Genomic DNA, 20,973 nt, shown 5'->3' on the forward strand with positions numbered 1-20,973 from the left:
TGCATTTATGTTTATTAGGGATATCAGCCTATCATTTTCTTTTTTAGTAATGTCTTTGTCTGGTTTTGGAAGAGCTTGGGAGCCTTTCGTCCTCTCAGATTTTTTGGAATATTTTGAGGGGAATAGGTGTTAATTCTTTTTTGAATGTTTGGTAAAATTCACCTGTGAAGCCATCTGGTCCAGGTCTTTGTTTGTTGGGAGCTTGTTGATTACAGATTCAATTTCATTGGTAGTAATCAGTCTGTTCAGATTTTCTGTTTCTTTTTCATTCAGCCTTGGAATATCGTATGCTTCTACTAATTTATCCATTTCTTCCGGATTGTCCAGTTTGTTGACATATAGTTGATCATGGTAGTTTCTTAATTTTTTTTTGTATTTTTCTTGTGTCGATTGTCACTTCTCCTCTTTCATTTCTATTTTTATTTATTTGGGCCCTCTCTCTTCTTTTCTTGATGACTCTGGTTAAAGGTTTGTCAATTTTGTTTATGTTTTTGAAAAACCAACTCTTGGTTTCATTGATCTTTTGTATTGTTTTTCAGATCTGTATTTGATTTGTTCCTGCTCTGATTTTTATTATTTCCTTCTTTGTGGCTCTGTTTGCTGTTCTTTTTCCAGATCTCTTAGGTGTAAAGATAGGCTATTGATTTGAAATATTTCTTACTTGTTTATGTAGGCCTGCATTGCTATGAATTTCCCTCTTAGGACTGCGTTTGCTGTGTCCCATAGATTTTTTGGGTCATTGTGTTTTCATTTTCATTTGTCTCAAGGAATATTTCGATTTCTTTCTTGATCTCATTGTTGATCCAATCATTATTTAGTAGCATGTTATTTAGTCTCCATGTGTTTGTGTGTTTGGGTTTTTTTCTTATAATTGATTTCTAGTTTCATACCATTGTAGTCAGAGAAGATGCTTGATATGATTTCAGTCTTCTTAAATCATTGAGACTTGTTTAACGGCCTAACATGTGGTCTAACTTGAAAAATGTTTCATGTGCACTGGAAAAGAATATATATTATGCTACTTTCGGGTGAAATGCTCTAAAAATATCAATTAAATCCATCTGGTCTGGTCTGTCATTTAAGACTGCTGTTTCCGTGTTGACTTTCTGTCTGGAAGATATGTCCAGTGGTGTCAGTGTGGTGTTCAAGTCCCCTACTATGATAGTGTTACTGTGATCGCTGCCTTAATGTTGGTCAATATTTGTTTTATATATTTAGGTGCTGCTATATTGGGTGCATAGGTGTTTCCAGGGTTATGACCTCTTGTTGGATGATCCCTTTATTTTTATGTAATATTCTTCTTTGTCTCTTATTATGGTCCTCATTTTAAAGTCCATTTTGACCCATGTATGTATTGCTACCCAGGCTGTTTTCTTATTTCCATTTGCATGAAATATATTTTTCCATCCCTTTACTTTCACTCTGTGTGTGTCTTTTGGTCTAAGGTGGATCTCTCTCTTTTTTTTTTTTAACAGTTCAGGCATTTAATTAAGTTCTTCGTAATTAATATAGAACACCAGTTTATGAGGATAAACCCCACTTGTGAGAGCAAACACAGAGCGGAGGTAGCCCTGGAGCTGAGGAACAGCTTTGATTTTTGGCAGAATTTGCGAGTCCACTGCTTTCTGATCAATTTTGTGCTGCTCTGTAATTTCATATTTCTCTTTCTCTGTGTTGAAGATCTCCCCCTCCTGGTGCCTGGGCTTACGCAGCTTCTTCTTCTTGAAGTAAACATCAGTGAGATGTTTGGGGATTTTCACACCACTGATACCAATTTTGGTGGAGGTGGCGATGACGAATTTCTGGTGTGTTCTACGCAGAGGAACTCAATTGAGGGACAGAGGTCCAGTCACAAGTAGCAAGCCACTGCTCATCTGCTTCAGGAAAACCACCCTCTTGCCTCTATGGCGCCCAGTGAGGATGATCAGAATGGTCCCGGGAGTGATGCTGGCCCGCAGTTTTCTCACGTGCTGACTGAAGTGTGTCTTGACATGGCTCAACAGCTTTTGAGGCACATCTTCAGTAGGACAGTATCTAGGCATTTTGCAGAGTTTAACCACTCGGGTGCCACCATTCTTGTCGCCACCAACTGGTTTTGTGACAGTAGCAAGAACCTTCTCCTTTTTCTTTTCACTCCTGGATTTAGCTGCTGAGTATTTCCTCTTGTACATGGCCTTTCCAGAATACATAGCTGATCGGGAATACCTGCCGATTCCTCTGACCAGGACAGGGTATCGGCTACAGTATGTCTTCCTCTTCTTAGGCATTTTGGCCTTGAGGTTAGCCTTCTTAACCTTGCCACCAGCATCAGCCTTCTTGGCTTCAGGTTTCTTCTCCTTAGTGTCCGGCTTCCCAGCTTTTTCAACCGCCATCTTGAAAGTTGGGAAAGAGCTGAGGTGGCTCTCTTGTAGACAGTGTATGCATAGGTCTTGTTTTCTTATCCACTCAGCCACCCTATGTCTTTTGATTGGAGCTATTAATCCATTTACATTTAAAAATGATTATTGAAAATCTCCCATTCAGTTGGTTGTCACTTTATTTTGTCGATGGTTTCTTTTGCTGTGCAGAAGCTTTTAAGTTTCATATAGTCCCGTTCATTTATTTTAGCTTTTACTTCCCTTGCCTTTGGAGTCAAATTCATAAAACGCTCTTTGAACCCAAGGTCCATAAGTTTAGTACCTGTTTTCTTCTAGGCAGTTTATTGTTTCAGGTCTTATGCTTAAGTCTTTGATCCATTTTGAATTAATTTTGGTACATGGTGACAGATAGCAGTCCCGTTTCATTCTTTTGCACATGGCTTTCCAATTCTCCCAGCACCATTTAGTGAAGAGGCTGTCTTTTCTCCATTGTATGTTTTTTGCTTCTTTGTCAAAAATTATGTGTCCATATTTATGTGGTTTTATTTCTGAGTTCTCAATTCTATTCCATTGGTTAGCTTGATTTCTCCTTTCTTCTGGTTGAAAAAGTCTTTTTAACATTTCTTGTAATGCTGTTTTGGTGGTAATGAATTCCTTTAGCTTTCTCTAATCTGGGAAGCTCTTTATCTCTCCTTCAATTTTAAGTGATAGCCTTGTTTGGTAGAGTATTCTTGATTGTAGGCCCTTCTTTCTCATCACTTTGAATATTTCCTGCCACTCCCTTCTGGCCTGCAAAGTTTCTGTTGAGAAATCAGCTGATGGTCTTATGGGAGCTCCCTTGTGAGCAACTAGTTGTATTTCTCTTCCTGCTTTTGGGATTCTCTCTTTGTCTTTAATATTTTCCATTTTAATAATGATTTGTCTTGGTGTAAACCTATTTAGGTTCATCTTGTTTGGGAGTCTGCGATTCCTGGGCTTGTATGTCATTTTCCTTCACGGGATTAGGGAAGTTTTCAGTCATTTTTTTTCAACTAGGGTTTTGATCCCTGGCTTCTCCCCTTCACTTTCTGATATTCCTATCATGCAAATATTGTTATGCTTGATGTTGTCCCACAGGTCCCTTAAACTATCTTCATTGTGTTTTATTTTTTGTTTCTTTTTGTTGTTCTGATTTGATCTTTTCTGCTACCTTGTCTTCTAAATCGCTGATTCGATCTTCTGCTTCATCTAATCTGCTGTTGATTCTTTCTAGTATATTTTTCATTTCAGTTATTGTGTTCTTTTTTTCTGATTGGTTCTTGTTTCTGTGTCTTTCTTTATGCTTCCTATCTGTTTGTTGAAATTCTCATTAAATTCCTTAAGCATTATTATAACCAGAGTTTTAAGCTCTGTCTGTGGTAGGTTGGTTGCTTCCATTTTATATAGTTATATAGCTAGAGTTTTGTCCTGTTCTTTTTTTTAGGACATGTTTCTTTGTTTCCTTATTCTGGCTGCTTTTCTGTGTTTGCTTCTGTGTATTAGGTAGATCTCCTATGTCTCTCAGTCTTTGCTGGGTGGCCTTATATAATATGTGTCCTGTGTGGTCCAGTGGCACAGTCTCCTTGATCTCCTGTTCGTGTATTCCAGGAGTGTCTCTTGAGTGTGCTGTGTGTGTTCTGTTGTGGTTGAGCCTTGTTTGCTTTGGGCACATCAATGTATGGGATTGATTCCCAGGCTGATTGACAGTGAGGATTGGCTATGCCCACAGTATAGGAGCTGCTGGGTCTGACTCCCTCCTGAGGGAATCATCCCTGCGGGTTCTTGTCCCTGTTGAGACCCCCCTTTTGGTGTGCTTCTTGTGGGGCTAACCAGGTAATGCTCTGGTGTGGTCTTAAGCTGGCCTCTGGGTGTGTTGTTTCTGGTGTCTCTTGGGATGTGCTCCCATACAGACCAATTTCAGCCTTGCTGGTTACCGGCCCGCAGCTCTCTGGTAGGAGCCACAAAGCTATGTGGTTTGCTGCTGCCTGTGCTGGACCTGATGGTGTGTGTGTGTGGCCTCACACATATACCAAGGCTGTCTACCACCAGTAGTAAGCCTGAGGCAGTTTAGCAAAAAACCCAGTGTGCCCTAGGCCTATTGCCACCCGCTGACTGCTCGTAAACCCTAGCCTTTGAAAGAACCTCCTTAGCTGCTTGGGCCAGGCTGGTTGTCCTGGTGGTGTTCAGCATGCCCTCAGTGATACAGCCCTAGCTGCATGGGGTGGGGTCCCAGATAGTCCTGAGACATGGCTGTTAGTTTTAACAAAGTTAATGCACATTCAGTTCTTACGCAGCCTGGACTGCGACTACTTCACACAGCACCTAGAGAACATTGCAGCCAGCCACTGCCCGCCTCAGACTCGTAAATTTCCAAAAGCTGCCCAAGAATGGCTGAAGCACAGGTTTTGGGTCACCACCACTCCCCAGGAAAGCTCACTCCCTGAGCTTTCCTGGGCCATCTGCCACTACAGAAGGCGTCCTAAGCTTGTGGGGCAAGGCTGGCCACCCAGGAGCCAAGAGTTACCCTGGCACTGAAACTCTCGGTAATCGGGGTACGGTTCTTGGGAGCTAAGGATTGTGGTTGGTGGTTTCTACAAAGTCAATGCAGTGTGATCTCCTGCACCAGTGCTGGGCCGGTGACCACCCCACAAAAATGCCCTGAGAACACAGCCAGCCACCGCCTACCCAGGCCCGCAGCTTCCGGAGAGTTGCCCAAGAGACGTTGCAGTGCTGGTCTTAAGTCACTGTCCACTAGAAGACGTTTCCGAAACAGCCATGGGCCATCCAGTACTACAAAAAGACTTCTGCAGCCTGTGGGGGCGGGGCCTGCAGACCACCAGTCAAGAGTGCCCTGGACAATGTAACACCATCCGTAGACGGTGGGGTAGACCCAGCGCGTCACCAAGGTGGTGCACAGGCGCCAGAATCCACCTGATCAATGTGGTCCTAGATTTGACACTTTGCGAGAGGGTGACACCATGAAAAGATGGCACTCTCCTGTAGGTCACACCTGTGTCAACCTCCCCATAAGGACAACAATGGCTCCTATCCCTCCAGCTCTCACCCCTGAAGCCACACAACTCAGTCTTTCCCCACACGTCCCTGGGCCTCACAAGCTGCTACCCCTCCACCAGAGACCAGGTGAGTGTCTGCAAACGAGTGAGTCTGTGTGTGGACTCCACAAGAGGTCATCTGGGTTTCCAGCTGCCTTCCATCTCACCAGGATGGGCAGACAGAGTCCTTGCTGATTTTCACTGTCAGATGTGTAGGAGCTCCTCTTCCTGGCAGAGATCTCCTGGACTCGGGAGCTTGGCATGGGACTGGGACAGCTCTATCCCTCCCGGTGTTCAACTGATATCTGTGGGTTTAGGGTCAGTGCATTTCGCGTCTCATCCCCTTTCCACCGGTCTCAATGTGGACTCTTTATATCCTTGTTATAGGGGTTCTGTTCAGCTAGTCTTCAGATGATTCTTGAGGTTGATCTGTAATTTATTTGTAATTTTTGTGTGATCCTGGGATACAATAGGCATAATATTTACCTAATCTGCCATCTTGAACCTTCCCCCACCTCCTGTTATGTTCTTAGTCTCTAAAATAGTTATTTATCCATTATCTTCAGGTTTTGAACCACCAACTCCTTACCCACAGCCCAACCCACACCCAGACAGGCTCTCTTCACTCACTAGAAGACCTCATGCCCCATTTCATGGGACAAACCAATGCCATCAGGTAGAAACTACCTCAGCTTGCTGCCACCAGAACTAAAAACCTATATCCATCCCTATCTTTTTCTGTTTCTTTTCTCTCCAGTACAATCAAGAGAAAAATGCCTTTCTAGGGATCTTGTTCTATGGATTTTTTTTAAACTACTACTATTTACTATTTACTTTCTATTTACGAAGCACAGCATTAAGTACATTACATATGTTATATAATCTACACACTAGCTTTGTGAGATAAGTACTTTTATGCCTATTTTATAGATGATAAAACTGAGGCATGAAGAGGGTAAGCAACTTGCTCAGAATTGTACAGCTCTTACTATGAATAAGAGATGAGTGGGTATATAGCAGGGAGATTAGGACAGGCTTCCCAGAGGAAATGACATTTGATTTCCAAGAGCTAACGAGGCACTGGGTGGGGCCGTTGGAGAGAAGAGGTTTCAGGCAAAGGGAAAAGCATGTACAAAGTCCTGTGTCAGGAGAGAGCTTAGAATTTTTTAAAAACTGCAAAAAGATTACTAAGGCTAGGATTCAGAGAGAAGAGTGAGTGCAAGATAGGAGATGAAATTTGGTAAACTGGGTAGAGACCAGGCTACCAGGGGCTTACAGACCATGTTGAAGAGTTTGGTAAGCTGTTGGGAGGTTTTAACTTGTATACAGATGGAATAAATGATACACTTGGTGTGTATATGTCCATTTCAAATACATGAGAGATGCTATTGTGAAGAATATAATACAAATTCAAATATTACTTAATTCTTACTAGTCATTAGTTACAATGCATTTTTTAACGTATATAAAAATGATGCATCGAAGGATGTGTGAAATGTTTTAATGTGAAAAGAGGACTTTTATGCTCAAAGGATGGGAATTTGTTCCAAGATAAAGAAATAACCATTTACATTTTCACTGATTCATGGAAACTGGACTCTGACCTGTAAGAGCGTTTTCATATCCAGGTTTGTTTCATTTTATATTGTTTCTGTTTCTCCGACCTTAGTTTTTTAGGTCACCTTAATTGTAGCACTATAATTTGTACTGAGTTTAATTAAATGGTGTAGAGCGTCAAGTTAGAGCACTAGTGAAAAAAAGGCAATGATTAATTCTGTATCGGCCATGGCCAGAAACCAAGGAACTTCCAGACTGGATATAACATAGGTTAGACATTTATTGTATTGTACGGGGAAGTGATGTTCAGCCTGTACTATTAGACAGAAATACACAGATTAAAGGAGAGGAAGGGAAAAGATACTGGGAACTCTAAGTTGGGAACTGGGAAGTCCCTAAACCAGGAGAACTTCTCATCATTTTGAGGAAGAGTGTCTTGATGTAGCAGAGGGTTTGCCAAGTGGCCTAGTGTGGCTCTCTCTTCCAGTTCCCAGCAAGTCTCAGACTAAGAGCACCGTCAATCATTTGAATCTAGGATTTGTTTCCTGTATGTTTGAAGGTCCAATTTTATAATAGAAGCCAAATAAAATATGCTTTAATTACCACTGTTTTCATTTTTGTTCTATAGGAGTTTGATAAAGAAGTTAAAAGTTTTGTGTTTGTCCTGGAAGGCAGCAGCCAAACAAACAAAATTCAGTTACCAAAGGAGAATAAGCAAATCCGTAAGTAAGATTTTTAGTATTGAACTTAACATTTGATACTTAAAATTATGCTTTTAAGTGCTCTCTTTGGCAGCACGTATACTAAATTTGGAACCACACAAAGATTAGCATGGCCTCTGCGCAAGGATGACAGGCAAATTCATGAAGCGTCCCATTAAAAAAAAAATTATACTTTGAAGTCTCATACATAGGCATTAATTTGACTTTTATTGGCATCTGTTGACATGAAGTGATAGGATTTTTTTTTTTATTTAGAAAGTAGCCTTATACCGGGCTTAAAAAAAAAAAAAAATTCTACCTCACTGTTTACTAGAAATATAGATAGCAATACATTTAAGATTTAAAAAATTATTTAATAGCCATTAATTATAATTGTAATGGTATTTGTTGACTGCTTACTATGTGCTTACAACTTTCTAAGCATTTCACATTTATTAACTCTTTTAATCCTCACAATAGCTCTTTTCTGGATGAGCACACTGAGATTGGTTTCTCGTCAAGTAATCAGGTAGTTAAGGCTAAGCTTTGAAATAAACTCAGGAGTTCCTAAATGATAGGAAATAAATTTGCAAAAAAAATGACATAACCTACTATAGGAGGCATTATTTAGTGACACATCAACTTAGATACCTTTAGAAATATTAATATCTAATAAGTATAGGTATTTATATGTGTTTCGACAAAAGCCCAAAGAGTAGATTCCAATTCTTATTTACTTTGAAAATTAGGATCAGCATTTTAAAGTAGAAGCAATCCTTAGAGATCACCTTTTAGCATCAGAAGCTCAGTTATTGGCAGAACTGGGCTTAAAGTTCAAGGGTCTCCCACCAAATTAGGCTTTGATAAACTTGATGTGATTTAAGAAATATAATTCTTCAGAATATTTAGTCAAATGTTCATCCACTTTGTCCTATGGTTTAACTGTAGTTTTTAGGTAATGTAGCAAATATAAGTAGCAATATTTTTTACATTCATCACTTATTCCTTCCTTCATTCAGTAACAACATTTATTGAATACCTACTGTGTACCAGTACTATAAAAATACCTGTTCTTGGTACCTGATTTTCTCATTTTAAATCAGTTTTCTAAATGTCTACCATTTCAAACTACTACATGTATATTTTGGATTTCTGAGATGTAGACCAAGCCTTAAAAATTGTAGATGGAAGATGATTCACTTTAAAGTAAAATACTAAAGTAAACTAAACAGAACCTAAACAGAAGGAATAATCATTGTTAAAAATTTTTTTAATTTACTACAATTTAAAAATCATGATTTCCTCAGAGTTTCTGTTTTTGTTTTTAGTAGCAGAGTTTTTTTTCATTTCCTCAAAAATTTATACATATAAATAAGGTGAACTAAAATGAGCCAGGGAAATGTGTCTGAAACTATAGGTTATTCTTCTTCAGGAGACATGGTCCATCTTCTTTAAGGATATTGACTTTGTGAAATAGATACATTTGATTTGCAGGAACATGACTTTATTCTAAACCTGTGTTCTTTTGTTGTTTTCTTATTGTTGGCCTGTACTTCCATGTAATGTCCTCAGCATCTATGTACAGGTCATGTTATTGACAAAATCAAATCACTTCTAGTAAAGTTTCTCAGTTGGCTCTGAAAAATACTGTGTTTCCCAAAAAATAAGACCTAGCTGGACAATCAGCTCTAATGTGTCTTTTGGAGCAAAAATTAATATAAGACCTGGTCTTATATTAATTACATTACATTATACCTAGTATAGTATAGTATAGTATAGTATACCGGGTCTTATAGTAAAATGAGACCGGGTCTTATATTAATTTTTGCTCCAAAAGATGCATTAGAGCTGATAGTCTGGCTAGGTCTTATTTTCAGGGAAACAGAGTATTTGTCCTGTATTAAAGTCTCAGTGACTAAAGAGAAACTCTCCTTTCCTACTTCTGCTTAAGATTTTTCTATAAATAAAAAACGTTATGGGTTATAATTGCTTTTTAAACCCAAAGATGATAGTTTTAATTGGAAGAAACAGAAGAATCTTTTTGTATTTCTTGTACAATGCCCTGTAATGAAAAGTTAATCTGGCTCTTTTGTAGCATGTGCAGCACTGTCACAAATGACACAGTTTATATAGTCTGTCCTGTACTAATGCCTTTAAGATTATTTGTAATTTTTGATAACAAAACTTTATAGTTATTTTTGCTCATATAAAATAACCTCTAAGTTGTTATGGTTAAATTCAAACTAAATGGCATGTCTTGAATAGAGAATTGGCTTTCAATTAACATTTCTAAATTTAGTTCAGTTATCATTATGTATTTACTTGACTTTAGGTACCTCATATATGTTTCCTACCGTATTAGGTACTTACAAAGAAAGTTTAATGATGAAATAAGTATATTTCTCTTTTCATTTTAAATAGTAATATTTCTGAATTACATTTGAGCATCTCTAAATATGTCAAAGTTTTCGTTTTGTTTTTTGTTTTTTACTAAGAATCTTATCAAATAAAGGAAAGTGATATCGATTATCAGATTGTGCACTTCTCCAGTGTAGGAATCTTGCATCATCTATTTTGTACCCCTAACTTAGTGTATTGCGTCTAGTTGGTGTTTAAATTTGCCACATTAAGAAACTATAACAATGTAGGTTAAAATTTGCAATTGTAACCAGCTGGCCTTGATAATGAGATGAGTAAATCGTTAGCCAGATAAAGAAATCAATCCATGCTGCTCTTCACCCTGGAACGTGCTACATAGAGAGTTGCCCATATGAAAAGCAGCTCTGTCGCACATAAATATCTATCATTTGGATGGTCTGCTCCGGGACTTTCTGTTCAAGGGTCATCTTTGAAACCCTTTTCCCCTCATCTGTCTGTGGCATCTGAGTCTAATGGTATGTCTCTCCAGATCAGCACCCCTGAAGCTTTGTATTGATCTAAGTTTCAACTGCTGTAAGAGGATGAGGTCATCTTTATGAAGTTCCCCACCAGGACTTCTCCTGTCCCCACTGTGGTGTTCTTTTTAAAATAAATCTCATTATGATTTCCTCTTTTTAAAGCCCTTGGATGGCTTTCATCTTACCACTCTACTGTTAGTGCCCTGTCAACGTCACGAGTGATCTTGCATTCCTGAATCCCATGGCTGGTTCTCAGCCCTCCTCATCTTACTTAACATACCAGCAGCATTTGACAAGGTTGACTCCCTACTCCTTGTTATATTTTCTTTACTCATCTCCCAAGGTGCCCAAACTCCTAATTTTCGTTCTACTTCATGGGTCTTCCTTCTTAGTTTTCTTTCATGGTTCTTCACCAACTTAGCTCTTGACCTTCTGTCTACTTTTACTTCTACATTTACTACATTACTTCCCTTGGTTATCATCTCTAGTCGCATGGTTTTAAATACCATGTCTGTCTTACTCCAGTTTACATTTCCAGCTCAGACTTCTCTCCCAAATTCCAGACTTCTATTTTCAGTTGCTTATTTAACATTTCTACTTGGACAGCTTTCCCCTAGAAACTTCCCCTCCTTTTCCTGCAGACAGCCCCATCTCGGTTGTTAGCAACTTGTGTTCTCAATTATTCACACCAAAAACTCTTTAATCAGCCTGATTTTTCTTCTCTTTATTCAGTCCATCAGGAAGATCTTGTTGGTTCTGTGTTTAAATTAGATTCAGAGTCTGACTAGTACTGCTTGCCACCTCCAATGCTACCACCCTGGTCCGACCCAGCAGCATCTCATGCTTGGAATACTGCAGTAGTCTTCTAATTGGCCTCCCTATGTCTGACTTCCTCCTGTTGTCTATGTAGAGGCTAGAGTGATACATTTAAACATAAGGCACTCCTTTGCTGAAAATGCCCCATCTCTTTCTGAGTAAAAACCAAACATCTCTAGGACCCTGCAGTATCTAGTGCCATCTTAACTCTATTACTTTATCTCCTATTACACTTTCCCTTGTTCACTCAGCTGTAGTCATGCAGGTCTCTTTGCATTTTCCTGGTACCCTATAGTCTTAGCATCTGTGCACAAGCTATGCCTAGAGCTTTCTTTTCCAAAATAGCTGCGTGGCTCACACTCTCCCCTTCTTCAGGCCGTTACTAAAATGCCATCTCCTCAACGAGGGCCCATCCTGACCAGTGCTTTAGGCCCTTTCCACAGTTTTAATCCCTTTTGCCATGCTCCACTTTTCCCAATAGTACTTATCACTATTTACTATGCTATTTATTTTTTATGGTTTTTTTGTTTTGTTTTGTTTTTCTCACCATCAGCAGAAAGCTAAGTCCCACTAGCACAGAAATTTAATCTATTTTGTTCACCTATGATAGTGCCTGGCATATAGTGGACATCCACTAAATCTGTGTTGAATCAATTAATGAATATATGAGTGGCTTCCCATTGATTTTAGGCTTACTCATGTTCTTCACATGGCCTTCACTGATTGAGTTCCTAGCTATTTGCCAGACTTACTTCCTGCTGCTTTTCCCCTTCTGTCTCTCCCACCTGCCCTTTAGGCCTTTAAATTCACCTAACCTACTGTGGCCTTTTTCATCACGTGATAGAGTATTCCCTCTCCCTATATAATGTAGACATGAAGAGTCAGTTTAAATTTACTAGGCCACTGGAAAAAATATTACTGTAGAGTTTACTTAGCTCTTCTGACACAGGATCAGCATGCTAAATGTTATTACTGTATTTTTTCTTTATCAGGTCATCACCATATGGTATTGCCATACTTCTTTTAATCTTAGAAGTGAAGCCTTTTGGAAACTAGGGCTTCTATATTGAGAGAGTTGAATTATAAAGGTTTCTTTTTCTGAGAGCAGGTGTCTTTCATATCTAAAAATGTTCATACAAAAATAGCCTGTATGTGGAGCTCTTTGTGTTTGAAGAGAACAGTGCTGATTCAGTGAGATGTGTGACATAAACTAGGGTCCTTTTGTAAAGACTGATTTCATTTATCCTGGTGCTCTCTCAGCTCTATTTACAAAGGCCATTGTGCAATGGAAAAATACTATAGGGCCAATCAATGGAAGATGGAAGAGAGAGATTAATGGTGGTTTATTTAGGTTGGCCTCATTTTGGTGTCTGTCTTTGGTTTTGTAGTCCAGGATTCTGGTTGCCTCACTGGCTTTTCCCTTAAATGTGGTAGCGTCTTATTTCTAGAGAATTTTCTAAGGTCAGAGCCTGTTATTCCCTGCTTTCATTGTATTGCTTAGTCTACAGATGGCTCTCTGGAACAGTTTATAATAATCTGAGCGATTTAAGCAAAAGTTATCTTTGTATGCTTGATTTTAAAATATTAAGCATATTAGATCAAAATATGTTTATTTTTTAGAAACTAAATTTCAGGTAAAATATAGAAAACTGTTTAAGTTGTTCAAGAATGTTGTAAAATAAGTTTACCAAAGAAATTGTGAATCAGAAGTCTTCATATAGACTATTCAAACATGTGTTGTTATTTTACAATACTTAAATTTGTTAAGCCTACTAACTCAGAATGACTAGAAAATAGCATGCATTTAACCCAGTCGTCTTTATTTATCCATGTGTTGGCCTGTGATAGGAGAGGTTCACAGACAAATCAAGAAATCTCCATTTCCTACCCAAAGTCCCACATCAGGAAAAAAGTTTCTAAAAGGCATGTTTTGGGGGGAAGCGGTACTAAAACATCCATTAACAACATCATAATTGAGAAATCAAGCAAAAGTCCAAAACCTAAGAGGAAAGGAATTAAGTGAATAAGTCTGAAGAATATAAAAGCAATCGACTTTTGAAGCAGTTATAAACTTCACCTATCAAAGGTGCCATAGGGATTGGTTTTCCTGCAAATATTTTTAATCCAGATGAAGCTAGTGATGGAGAATAAAAGTTATCAGTTGTTAATTTGTGAGCATTGACTTAATTAAAAGTGTGTTAAATTAACAAAAGGTATTATAAATGAAACTATGTTCCTTGATCCATCTCAGTGTAGACACCATATTTAAAACCATATAAACTAGATATGGCTCATCAAACCTTCAGTTATAGTTGTAGTAATTAGAATTGTCTTTCTTGATCTATTGTTTTTTAGTTAGGTCATTTAGTATAGTTAAAACTGTCAGTAAATAAAAAGAATTGCCACATGCTGTTATGGCTGCCTTGATGGGAATCTGTAGTGCAATTTTATATCTCTATTAATGCAGTTCTATGTGTACTTTCTCTCACAACTAATAAAAATAGTAAATAAAAAATTGCTTTTTAAATTTTCATAAAAATTCCACCAAGACCACAGATGGGACTTTAAAAGGCAGCGTTTGTTGTTAAAATTTGATTTGATTTTCATCAATTTTTTGCTTTCATAATGAGGTTGTAACTCATGGGTAATGCTATTGCAGCTGTATATGTTGTTGAAATACTAAGACCATGAACTTGTTGATGGTGTGTGATTGTGTTTGTTTATATGCACATATAAATGGTTTGGACATATGAACATATATATTTCCCCCTCTCATTCTAGTTGGACTGATCCAGAGGTTTCTTGTGCTTCAAATTTACATACCCTTGGGACAAGACTTCTCCACCGAATTGCTGTAAGATATATAGAACTTCTTTCAGTGTTTTATGTGTATTAGACATTTGATCAATTGGAGCAATATGAACAGTCATTAATTACAAGTGGCAGTTTTTGCATTAAAGAGCAGTGACTTATTAAGTCGACATGAAGTAATTAAATTAATTTAATCGTATTTCTTAGATATCACTGTAGTCTGACATTTCCCTAGGGGGAGGAAGCAAATTTCATCTGTTTAAGAAAATATCAAAGGATTGTGAATTTGGCAATTAACAGCCAATAACTTGAAGAAATAAATAATCCAAAAGTTTGAGATTTGGGTTCAAATAGGGGTGATGTTATGTTTTGTACTATCTACTATTCAAAACTATATTTGATTTAAAAATGATTGAAATACCCCATTGTAATGTAGTTTATTTTAGAAATATTCATCCTTTTTGTTTATACATAGATGGCTCTGAATAGATTTGTTTTCAATGGTTGCTGTGAACAGATTGTTTAGCAAAAATGAGAATATACAACTTTTACTCAATTGTACTATCTGTTGTCTGAGATGATTCTGAGAATGAACACATTTGATCTGTATATTCATGTAGAATTGAATAATTAAGATTTAATTAATACATGTGTATACTTTCATTACATTACATTTAAGGTATGCTATTTTCTAACTTTTCTTTGTAATTAATAGCTGCCCAAGGTCTAAGCTTAAGCTGTTATTTTCCCTGCTGGAATAAATGGCTTTTCCTGTCAATGGAGGTAATTTTGAACTAGTTACACTGGTACAAAGTAAGAGAAAAAAGTGTTGCTGGAGGACTAGGGTCTGCCTCCACCCTGGGAAGGCCCAGAGAAGGGGCCTGGGGCAGTGGGTTCTTGGCAGAGTGCAGGAAAGAATTCAGGCAGCAGCCCAAATAAAAGTACAGCAAGGATCAGTTTATTCAAGCAGCGGAGAAGGAAGAACAGGCTACTCCATAGACAGAGCTACACCGCTTCTGTCGGGTTTAACCTATCATCGGTGTTTCTTTAATTAGGGGCTATACATTGAAATTTGTAGGGGGAATATTCAGGGTTTTCTGGGAAAGAGTGGAGATTTCCCAGAAGGGCTCGGTTGGGGACATTTTGTGTCCTTTTGTGGTTTATCCAGTTCCAACAATGGTGGCTCACGCTTATGCATTGTAAGGAGCATATAATGAGTCTTAAGATCACTGCCAGGTGAAAACCATGGCCATGTTGGTTCTAGCTGATCGCAGCTGGTCTTAGCTGCTTCCCAGACCACCAACCATCCATTCCCTCTTGGCACCTCGCCTTGAGGTCTGGTGATAAATTTCAGAAGGGCAGAGATTTCTTGTCCCACAGCCAGCCCTGACTCCACAGCCTGCTTTTTCATCTACCTCGAAAGGAAGAACATCTTTCATAAAATGAGAATAACTTAAATTTGAATTCATTTCTCTTTGTTTATGTGAAGTAGTATATTAACAATTTGTGCATATGTTGGTAAAATATGAATTTCACTAATCATATACAATCTTGTTTTCTTGAGTGATAAAAGATAGATGAAATAATTTATACCTTTGTTTTGTTCAACTTTAAATCTCAGTGAACTACCAATATTTTCTACTATTGTCTGCCTTGGTCACCAAGATTATTTAAATTAGTTCTTACAGTAACGGAACCAAAATATTGTTTGATGCTCTTGTGTATCTTTTTCTGGTTCTACAGAAAGAGCATGTTCAAGACTCTAAAGATATTCTAAATGTACAGAGAGTTCCACCATATAAAGCTATATTTTCAATGTAGGGGGAATGGTTTTCTACCAAATGGAAGAAGGCAAATTGTATTTTATTTTTAAGCTTGTTAAGTTTCTTAACAGAGAAAATCCACTTCAGCCCTTCTTATTCTCCTGATCTCTACCACTTACATTTTGAGATTCTTCAGTGATGGGCATACTGGTGGGTGGTCTTTGGATCAAAGCTGTGCAAGACACTGGCAGAAGCTTTTGCTGATAAACACTCTTTTCTATGCAAAATTAAGCTTTATTTGTGCCCCAGACCTTTGAACTTATCACCCAAGCCTAAGCAATATACTGTTTTAACTAACTTAGTAATAATTAAAGCTTTAATTACTGAGAAATTGATAGGTATCTTAGTCTAGCAAGAGAGCAGCTGTTATAAGCAAGCCTGACTCCTCCTTTGTTACCCTCTTGTTAATGCTGTTGCCCTATTTAAGGATGGAAAAGTATTTTCAGGGGTGATAAGATTATTCATTAGATTTTGAATTCAGTTGACTATAATCATAGATTCTCTTGTTCTCGTATACACATGGACAAATATTTGGATTTTCCAAATGTCTTTAGTTTTATAGTTTTAGCAAGATAAATATCTTACAGATAAAAGGTCAAAATTATTAAATAACATAGGGAAGACATTCTCTGTCTTGATGTGGTGAATTTATCAGATTATAAGAAACTATATTAACTCTGCATTGGAATGTGTTGCTAATAGATAAAATATTTTCTGTTTTAAAAGTAATGACAGAGACCATGTTTTTATAAAGAACAAAGTAGAATAATGAGTATAAATTGTCTTTCTAACTATAGCTCTTTTTGTTCTTAAATGAAAAGGCTTTCTTTTACCACCCTTAGTGTTTTACTGTGTAACTAACAGCATGACCCCAGGCTATTTAAAATAACACATTTCTCTCACAAGCTTGAGAAGTCGCATTTACAAATATACCTGGCTTCTAACATTTTCCACTGTCAGAGTGGAAGAGTCATTTTGTTTTACTAAGATACATTCACACATCAGGAGGTTTTCCTAAGTGGAGTCTTGCCAGATGGTTTATAAATTTGCCAATAATTTCTTCAACATCTTCCTGTGTCTGTCATGTCCATTGGATAATTAAACTGCTCAGGGGGAGGTCGTGCATATGTGGGTTAGTAGATGCCTTACAATCAGCAACAGTTCTGATTGAGAAATCATTCATTCAGTCAGTAAACAAATTATTGAATTCCTGTATTGTCAGGCAGTGGGTTGGGCATGGAGGAGTCACTCTACCTTGAATATCCTTCTCCCTATCCTCTCTGCTCTCCTCGTCCCAAACCACCATCACATTTACCTTGATGTACCATTAGAGCATCACCAGTGGATTTCCCAGCTTTTATCTTTTTCCACTCTGGAGTCCAATCACATTGCAGCTAGAGTAATCATTCTAAAACCTCAACTGTAATTCCAATTGTACTGAAGATAAACTCTCAAATCCTTGATATTCTATGTGCTCTGGTCTCTCAAATCTCCCATCTTTTCTCATATCACTTGTTCTGTGCTCACAATTCGTCAACCACACTGGCTTTCCCTTCGTCATACACCAGGAAAGGTCTCTTCTTCGGTCCTTCTCACAGGTGGTTTATACCCCCATTTCTTTGCCTTGCTAACAGCTACTCGGCCTTCTCATCACAGCTCCGTGCCCCTTCTTCAGAGAGGCCTTCTTTGATTTCCCTCAACTAAATGAGTTTCATCTCTTATGCTTTTTTCTAACACCCTGCTCTTTTCCTTCATTACAACTATACCAGTTTATAATTACATATTGACTTGATTATCTATATTTTAGGGGTAGACTTTGAGTTCCACGAGGATAATTCCCTGTGTGTCTACCCAACATGGTAGCCCAGCACCTAAAATGCCTGGCACAAAAGTGCTGATATCCGGATGAGCGGGCAGGAGTAAACTAATGGACTGAAATGAATAAACAGGACTCAGCCTCTTTCTTCATATAGTGTACTCTGAGAGTGAAAGATCAGGCAATTTAGATACATCTTGATAAATGGTTTGATGACATCAGAGCAAGACCTGTGGGGAACATGTCAAGTATTAGGTAGAAGTAATTGCATCGGCTTGGAACTGGACAGAGGCACTGTCAAACCCTGCTTTACCTCTGTGGGACTTTGGACTCACCTCACCTATGGGATGAGAGCAACAATACTTACCTCGCAGGTGTGCATAAGAATTCAATTGGAAAATTAACATAAAGTGTAATGGCTAACATGTATTAAGCACTTACTATATATGCTGGACATTACTCTACGTACTTTAACTGTTTTAGCTCAATCCTCAAAACAAGCCTGTGTGGTAATCATAATTGTTGCCTGTTTTACCATTGAGGGAACTGAAGTCCAGACAGGTTAAGGAATTTGACAGAGATTAGAGGCCTACTAACTGTCAAAGCCAGGATTCAAACTTGTGGCGCTCTGCCCCACCGTGCCATGCTGCCGCAACTTGTAAATATTGTTCTTTTTCTATGTATACATAGATACATATGTGGTAAGGATATTTTGTTTGAATTTTGGTCAAGATGAAAGTGCTAAGCCTTCTACATCTCTTTTATGAGCTTCTCATGATACAGTGTTATCATCAGTTCTTTCATTCTGAGGTGTTCCTGTTTCTGTATTTATCCTTTTGAGAGATAAATGTCTGAAAGTTAAAAGAAGAATTTTACCCCAGTGTTGTTGTTTTTTTGTTTCAGTATTTTGCATCTCAAATGTGGCAATACTTATATTACACATTTAAAAAAGGAGAGAGAGCTAAGAAATAACTTTACTTCTTAATTGATTATTTTGGTCCATACCTAGGCCTTTTTTTTCTTTAACATCTAAAAATTGTATTATTCAAAATCCTGTACCTGTGGATATGATGCCTTCAGCGCTTCGTAACCTGACCAGCAATTATCCAAATACATGACATTTTGCATGTAGAACAAAAGGAGCATTTAGTATATCTAGCAATACAGTAACGGAATTCTCCCACGTTTCTGTCTTTCAGTGTCAATCCACACACACACACACACACAAAATCCCCTCCCTTGCCTTCTACAAAGAAACCCTACATTTTGACTTACTTATTTCTTAGCATTAGCTGCAATTTTCATTTCCAAAGTATTTTAATGTAGCTGTGTCTTACTGTTTGACCTAAAGTTAAAGGATTCGATAAATAGGTTTCAAAGAATCCTTTCCGTTTGTGGTCTCTTCCGTACCGCGTCATCAGGGCAGTGGGAAGCCAACAGCTCCCGTGTGTGGGTTGTTAGGTGTTTCAGAGCCTGCGGGCAGACATCTGGTGCATGAGAGGAACACCACAAACCAGAGCTCTTGGAAAAGAACCAGCTGCATCTCGAAATAGAAATCCATTGCACTCTATCTGATGCTGCCAGTCACATTAGATGACTTTGGACTATTACAGTTTTTGACAGGAATTGTATTCATTTTACTGAATATTGTTAATCTGCATTAATTCCTTCATTCTGATTTTGTCCTTATCTGGATGAATTGTAAGAGATTTTGTAATGTTAATGCCTATAGAGAATTGATATTTTTCTCATTTTTACTCAGCTCAACCAGTGCTTTTTCAATATATGGGAAGAAAACACTGAAAGCCCGTGGTGGGCATCATGTGCTATTTGGAGAGGGGATGCTTAGGCTGTGGTGCCTGTGGAATTTTATTACCAGAAGGTTTCACATGTTGAGCCCTTAGCTGTTTGGAATACTACTTACATTTTAAATTTTATAAGGTAAATTATTAAAAAAAAAAGAGAGACCCCTAAAAGGGAAACTAGTCCTTACAAATTTTAACTGATCCTTTGTGATGTTTTAATTGCAGTATTCTGAATTTGGAGTATATCTCCCGAGTAGAGTTTAATGATTTTAACCTAGAATTCAATCTAGGATTCATGATGCTCATTCTACACTTCTTGCTCTCATTCATCCTTTTGCTCTGTCCCCTAGTTACATGCCTTTAGAGGGCCAGACACTTGAATTCTGTCTCAGTTGCTTCTTCAGTAAATGATAATGTGACCTTTTCTCTTTTAATTGCCAGAGTTAATTGGTAATATTGTTTTTTTCTTTTCTAAGAAATTTAAGGAGGTTTAGGTCTATGTGGATCTCAGAGTTTGTTTTTTTTTTTCTATTTCTGTAAAATGGAAAATTGAAACATACCCATCCTACAAAGTTTTAGCACCAAAGTAATTTAATGAAAGTCATTCTTACATCACCTTGTCTGTATCATTACTGCTGAGCTAGACAAAGAGGTCAGAAGAGAAATTTAATAGAAGTTTCAGGTTCTTCTACCCTATTGAATTTTTCTCCTACCATCCCTTCTTCCGTGATGTTGGAGATAGTAAACTCCTTTGAAACTTTAAACCAAGGAAAATGAATATGGTCTCACAGCTGCAGACCTGTTCTTTTCACATGTCATCGGTTTCTTTCAGCCACTTTAAAGCTACTAGAGTTGAGAGAATACCTAAATTTGATAGCTTTAGGTCAGAATGACATTGGTGAGAGCTTTTGAGATTGTGTCCATTTAACCAAGCACAACTCTTCCTGTGGAAAATTTACTTTATCTCTTTAGTCATTTTGATGCCTTCCTTTGAAGAAAATAGTGATTGCTATATAGCTCTTAAGCTATTTGTAAAAAAGATGCTATCTAAGTGCAAAGTACTATATTATCCAATGAAATCATTATGTCACCGAGTGACTACATCTCCAAACTATATATTTACAACTGAGTGAAAATGGCCAATGGCTACTCTTTTTTAAACTAGAAATATTGTGTAGTAAACTGGTAACAACATTACAAGTGTCATTACCATTTTGAGTGCATCTCATGGCTAATTCCAACTTCTATTTTTTCTTTTTAAAATCATCAGTGTTTAAATCTCATTATTTTAATTATATCCAATTAAATGTGCTTGCATA

At 37.7% G+C, this 20,973-nt stretch overlaps 1 protein-coding gene and 1 pseudogene across 6 annotated transcripts in view; one reads left to right on the forward strand and one right to left on the reverse strand.

The window, feature by feature from the left end:
• CFAP20DC (CFAP20 domain containing) overlaps positions 1 to 20,973 on the forward strand; it is a 268,931-nt gene that overhangs the window by 6,449 nt on the left and 241,509 nt on the right. For all 5 annotated transcript variants that reach the window (XM_081072082.1, XM_081072081.1, XM_081072079.1 and 2 more), the window contains exons 3-4: positions 7,614 to 7,707; positions 14,181 to 14,253. In XM_081072082.1, the coding sequence (XP_080928208.1) occupies positions 7,614 to 7,707; positions 14,181 to 14,253 (167 nt within the window). The remainder of the gene's footprint in view (positions 1 to 7,613; positions 7,708 to 14,180; positions 14,254 to 20,973) is intronic.
• On the reverse strand, positions 1,630 to 2,372 carry LOC308507437 (large ribosomal subunit protein eL6-like; annotated as a pseudogene). The gene has a single exon. The product of its transcript is annotated as a large ribosomal subunit protein eL6-like (transcript).

The sequence above is a fragment of the Rhinolophus hipposideros genome (assembly GCF_964194185.1).
Source record: "Rhinolophus hipposideros genome assembly, chromosome: 14".
In the NCBI taxonomy this organism is placed as follows: domain Eukaryota; kingdom Metazoa; phylum Chordata; class Mammalia; order Chiroptera; family Rhinolophidae; genus Rhinolophus; species Rhinolophus hipposideros.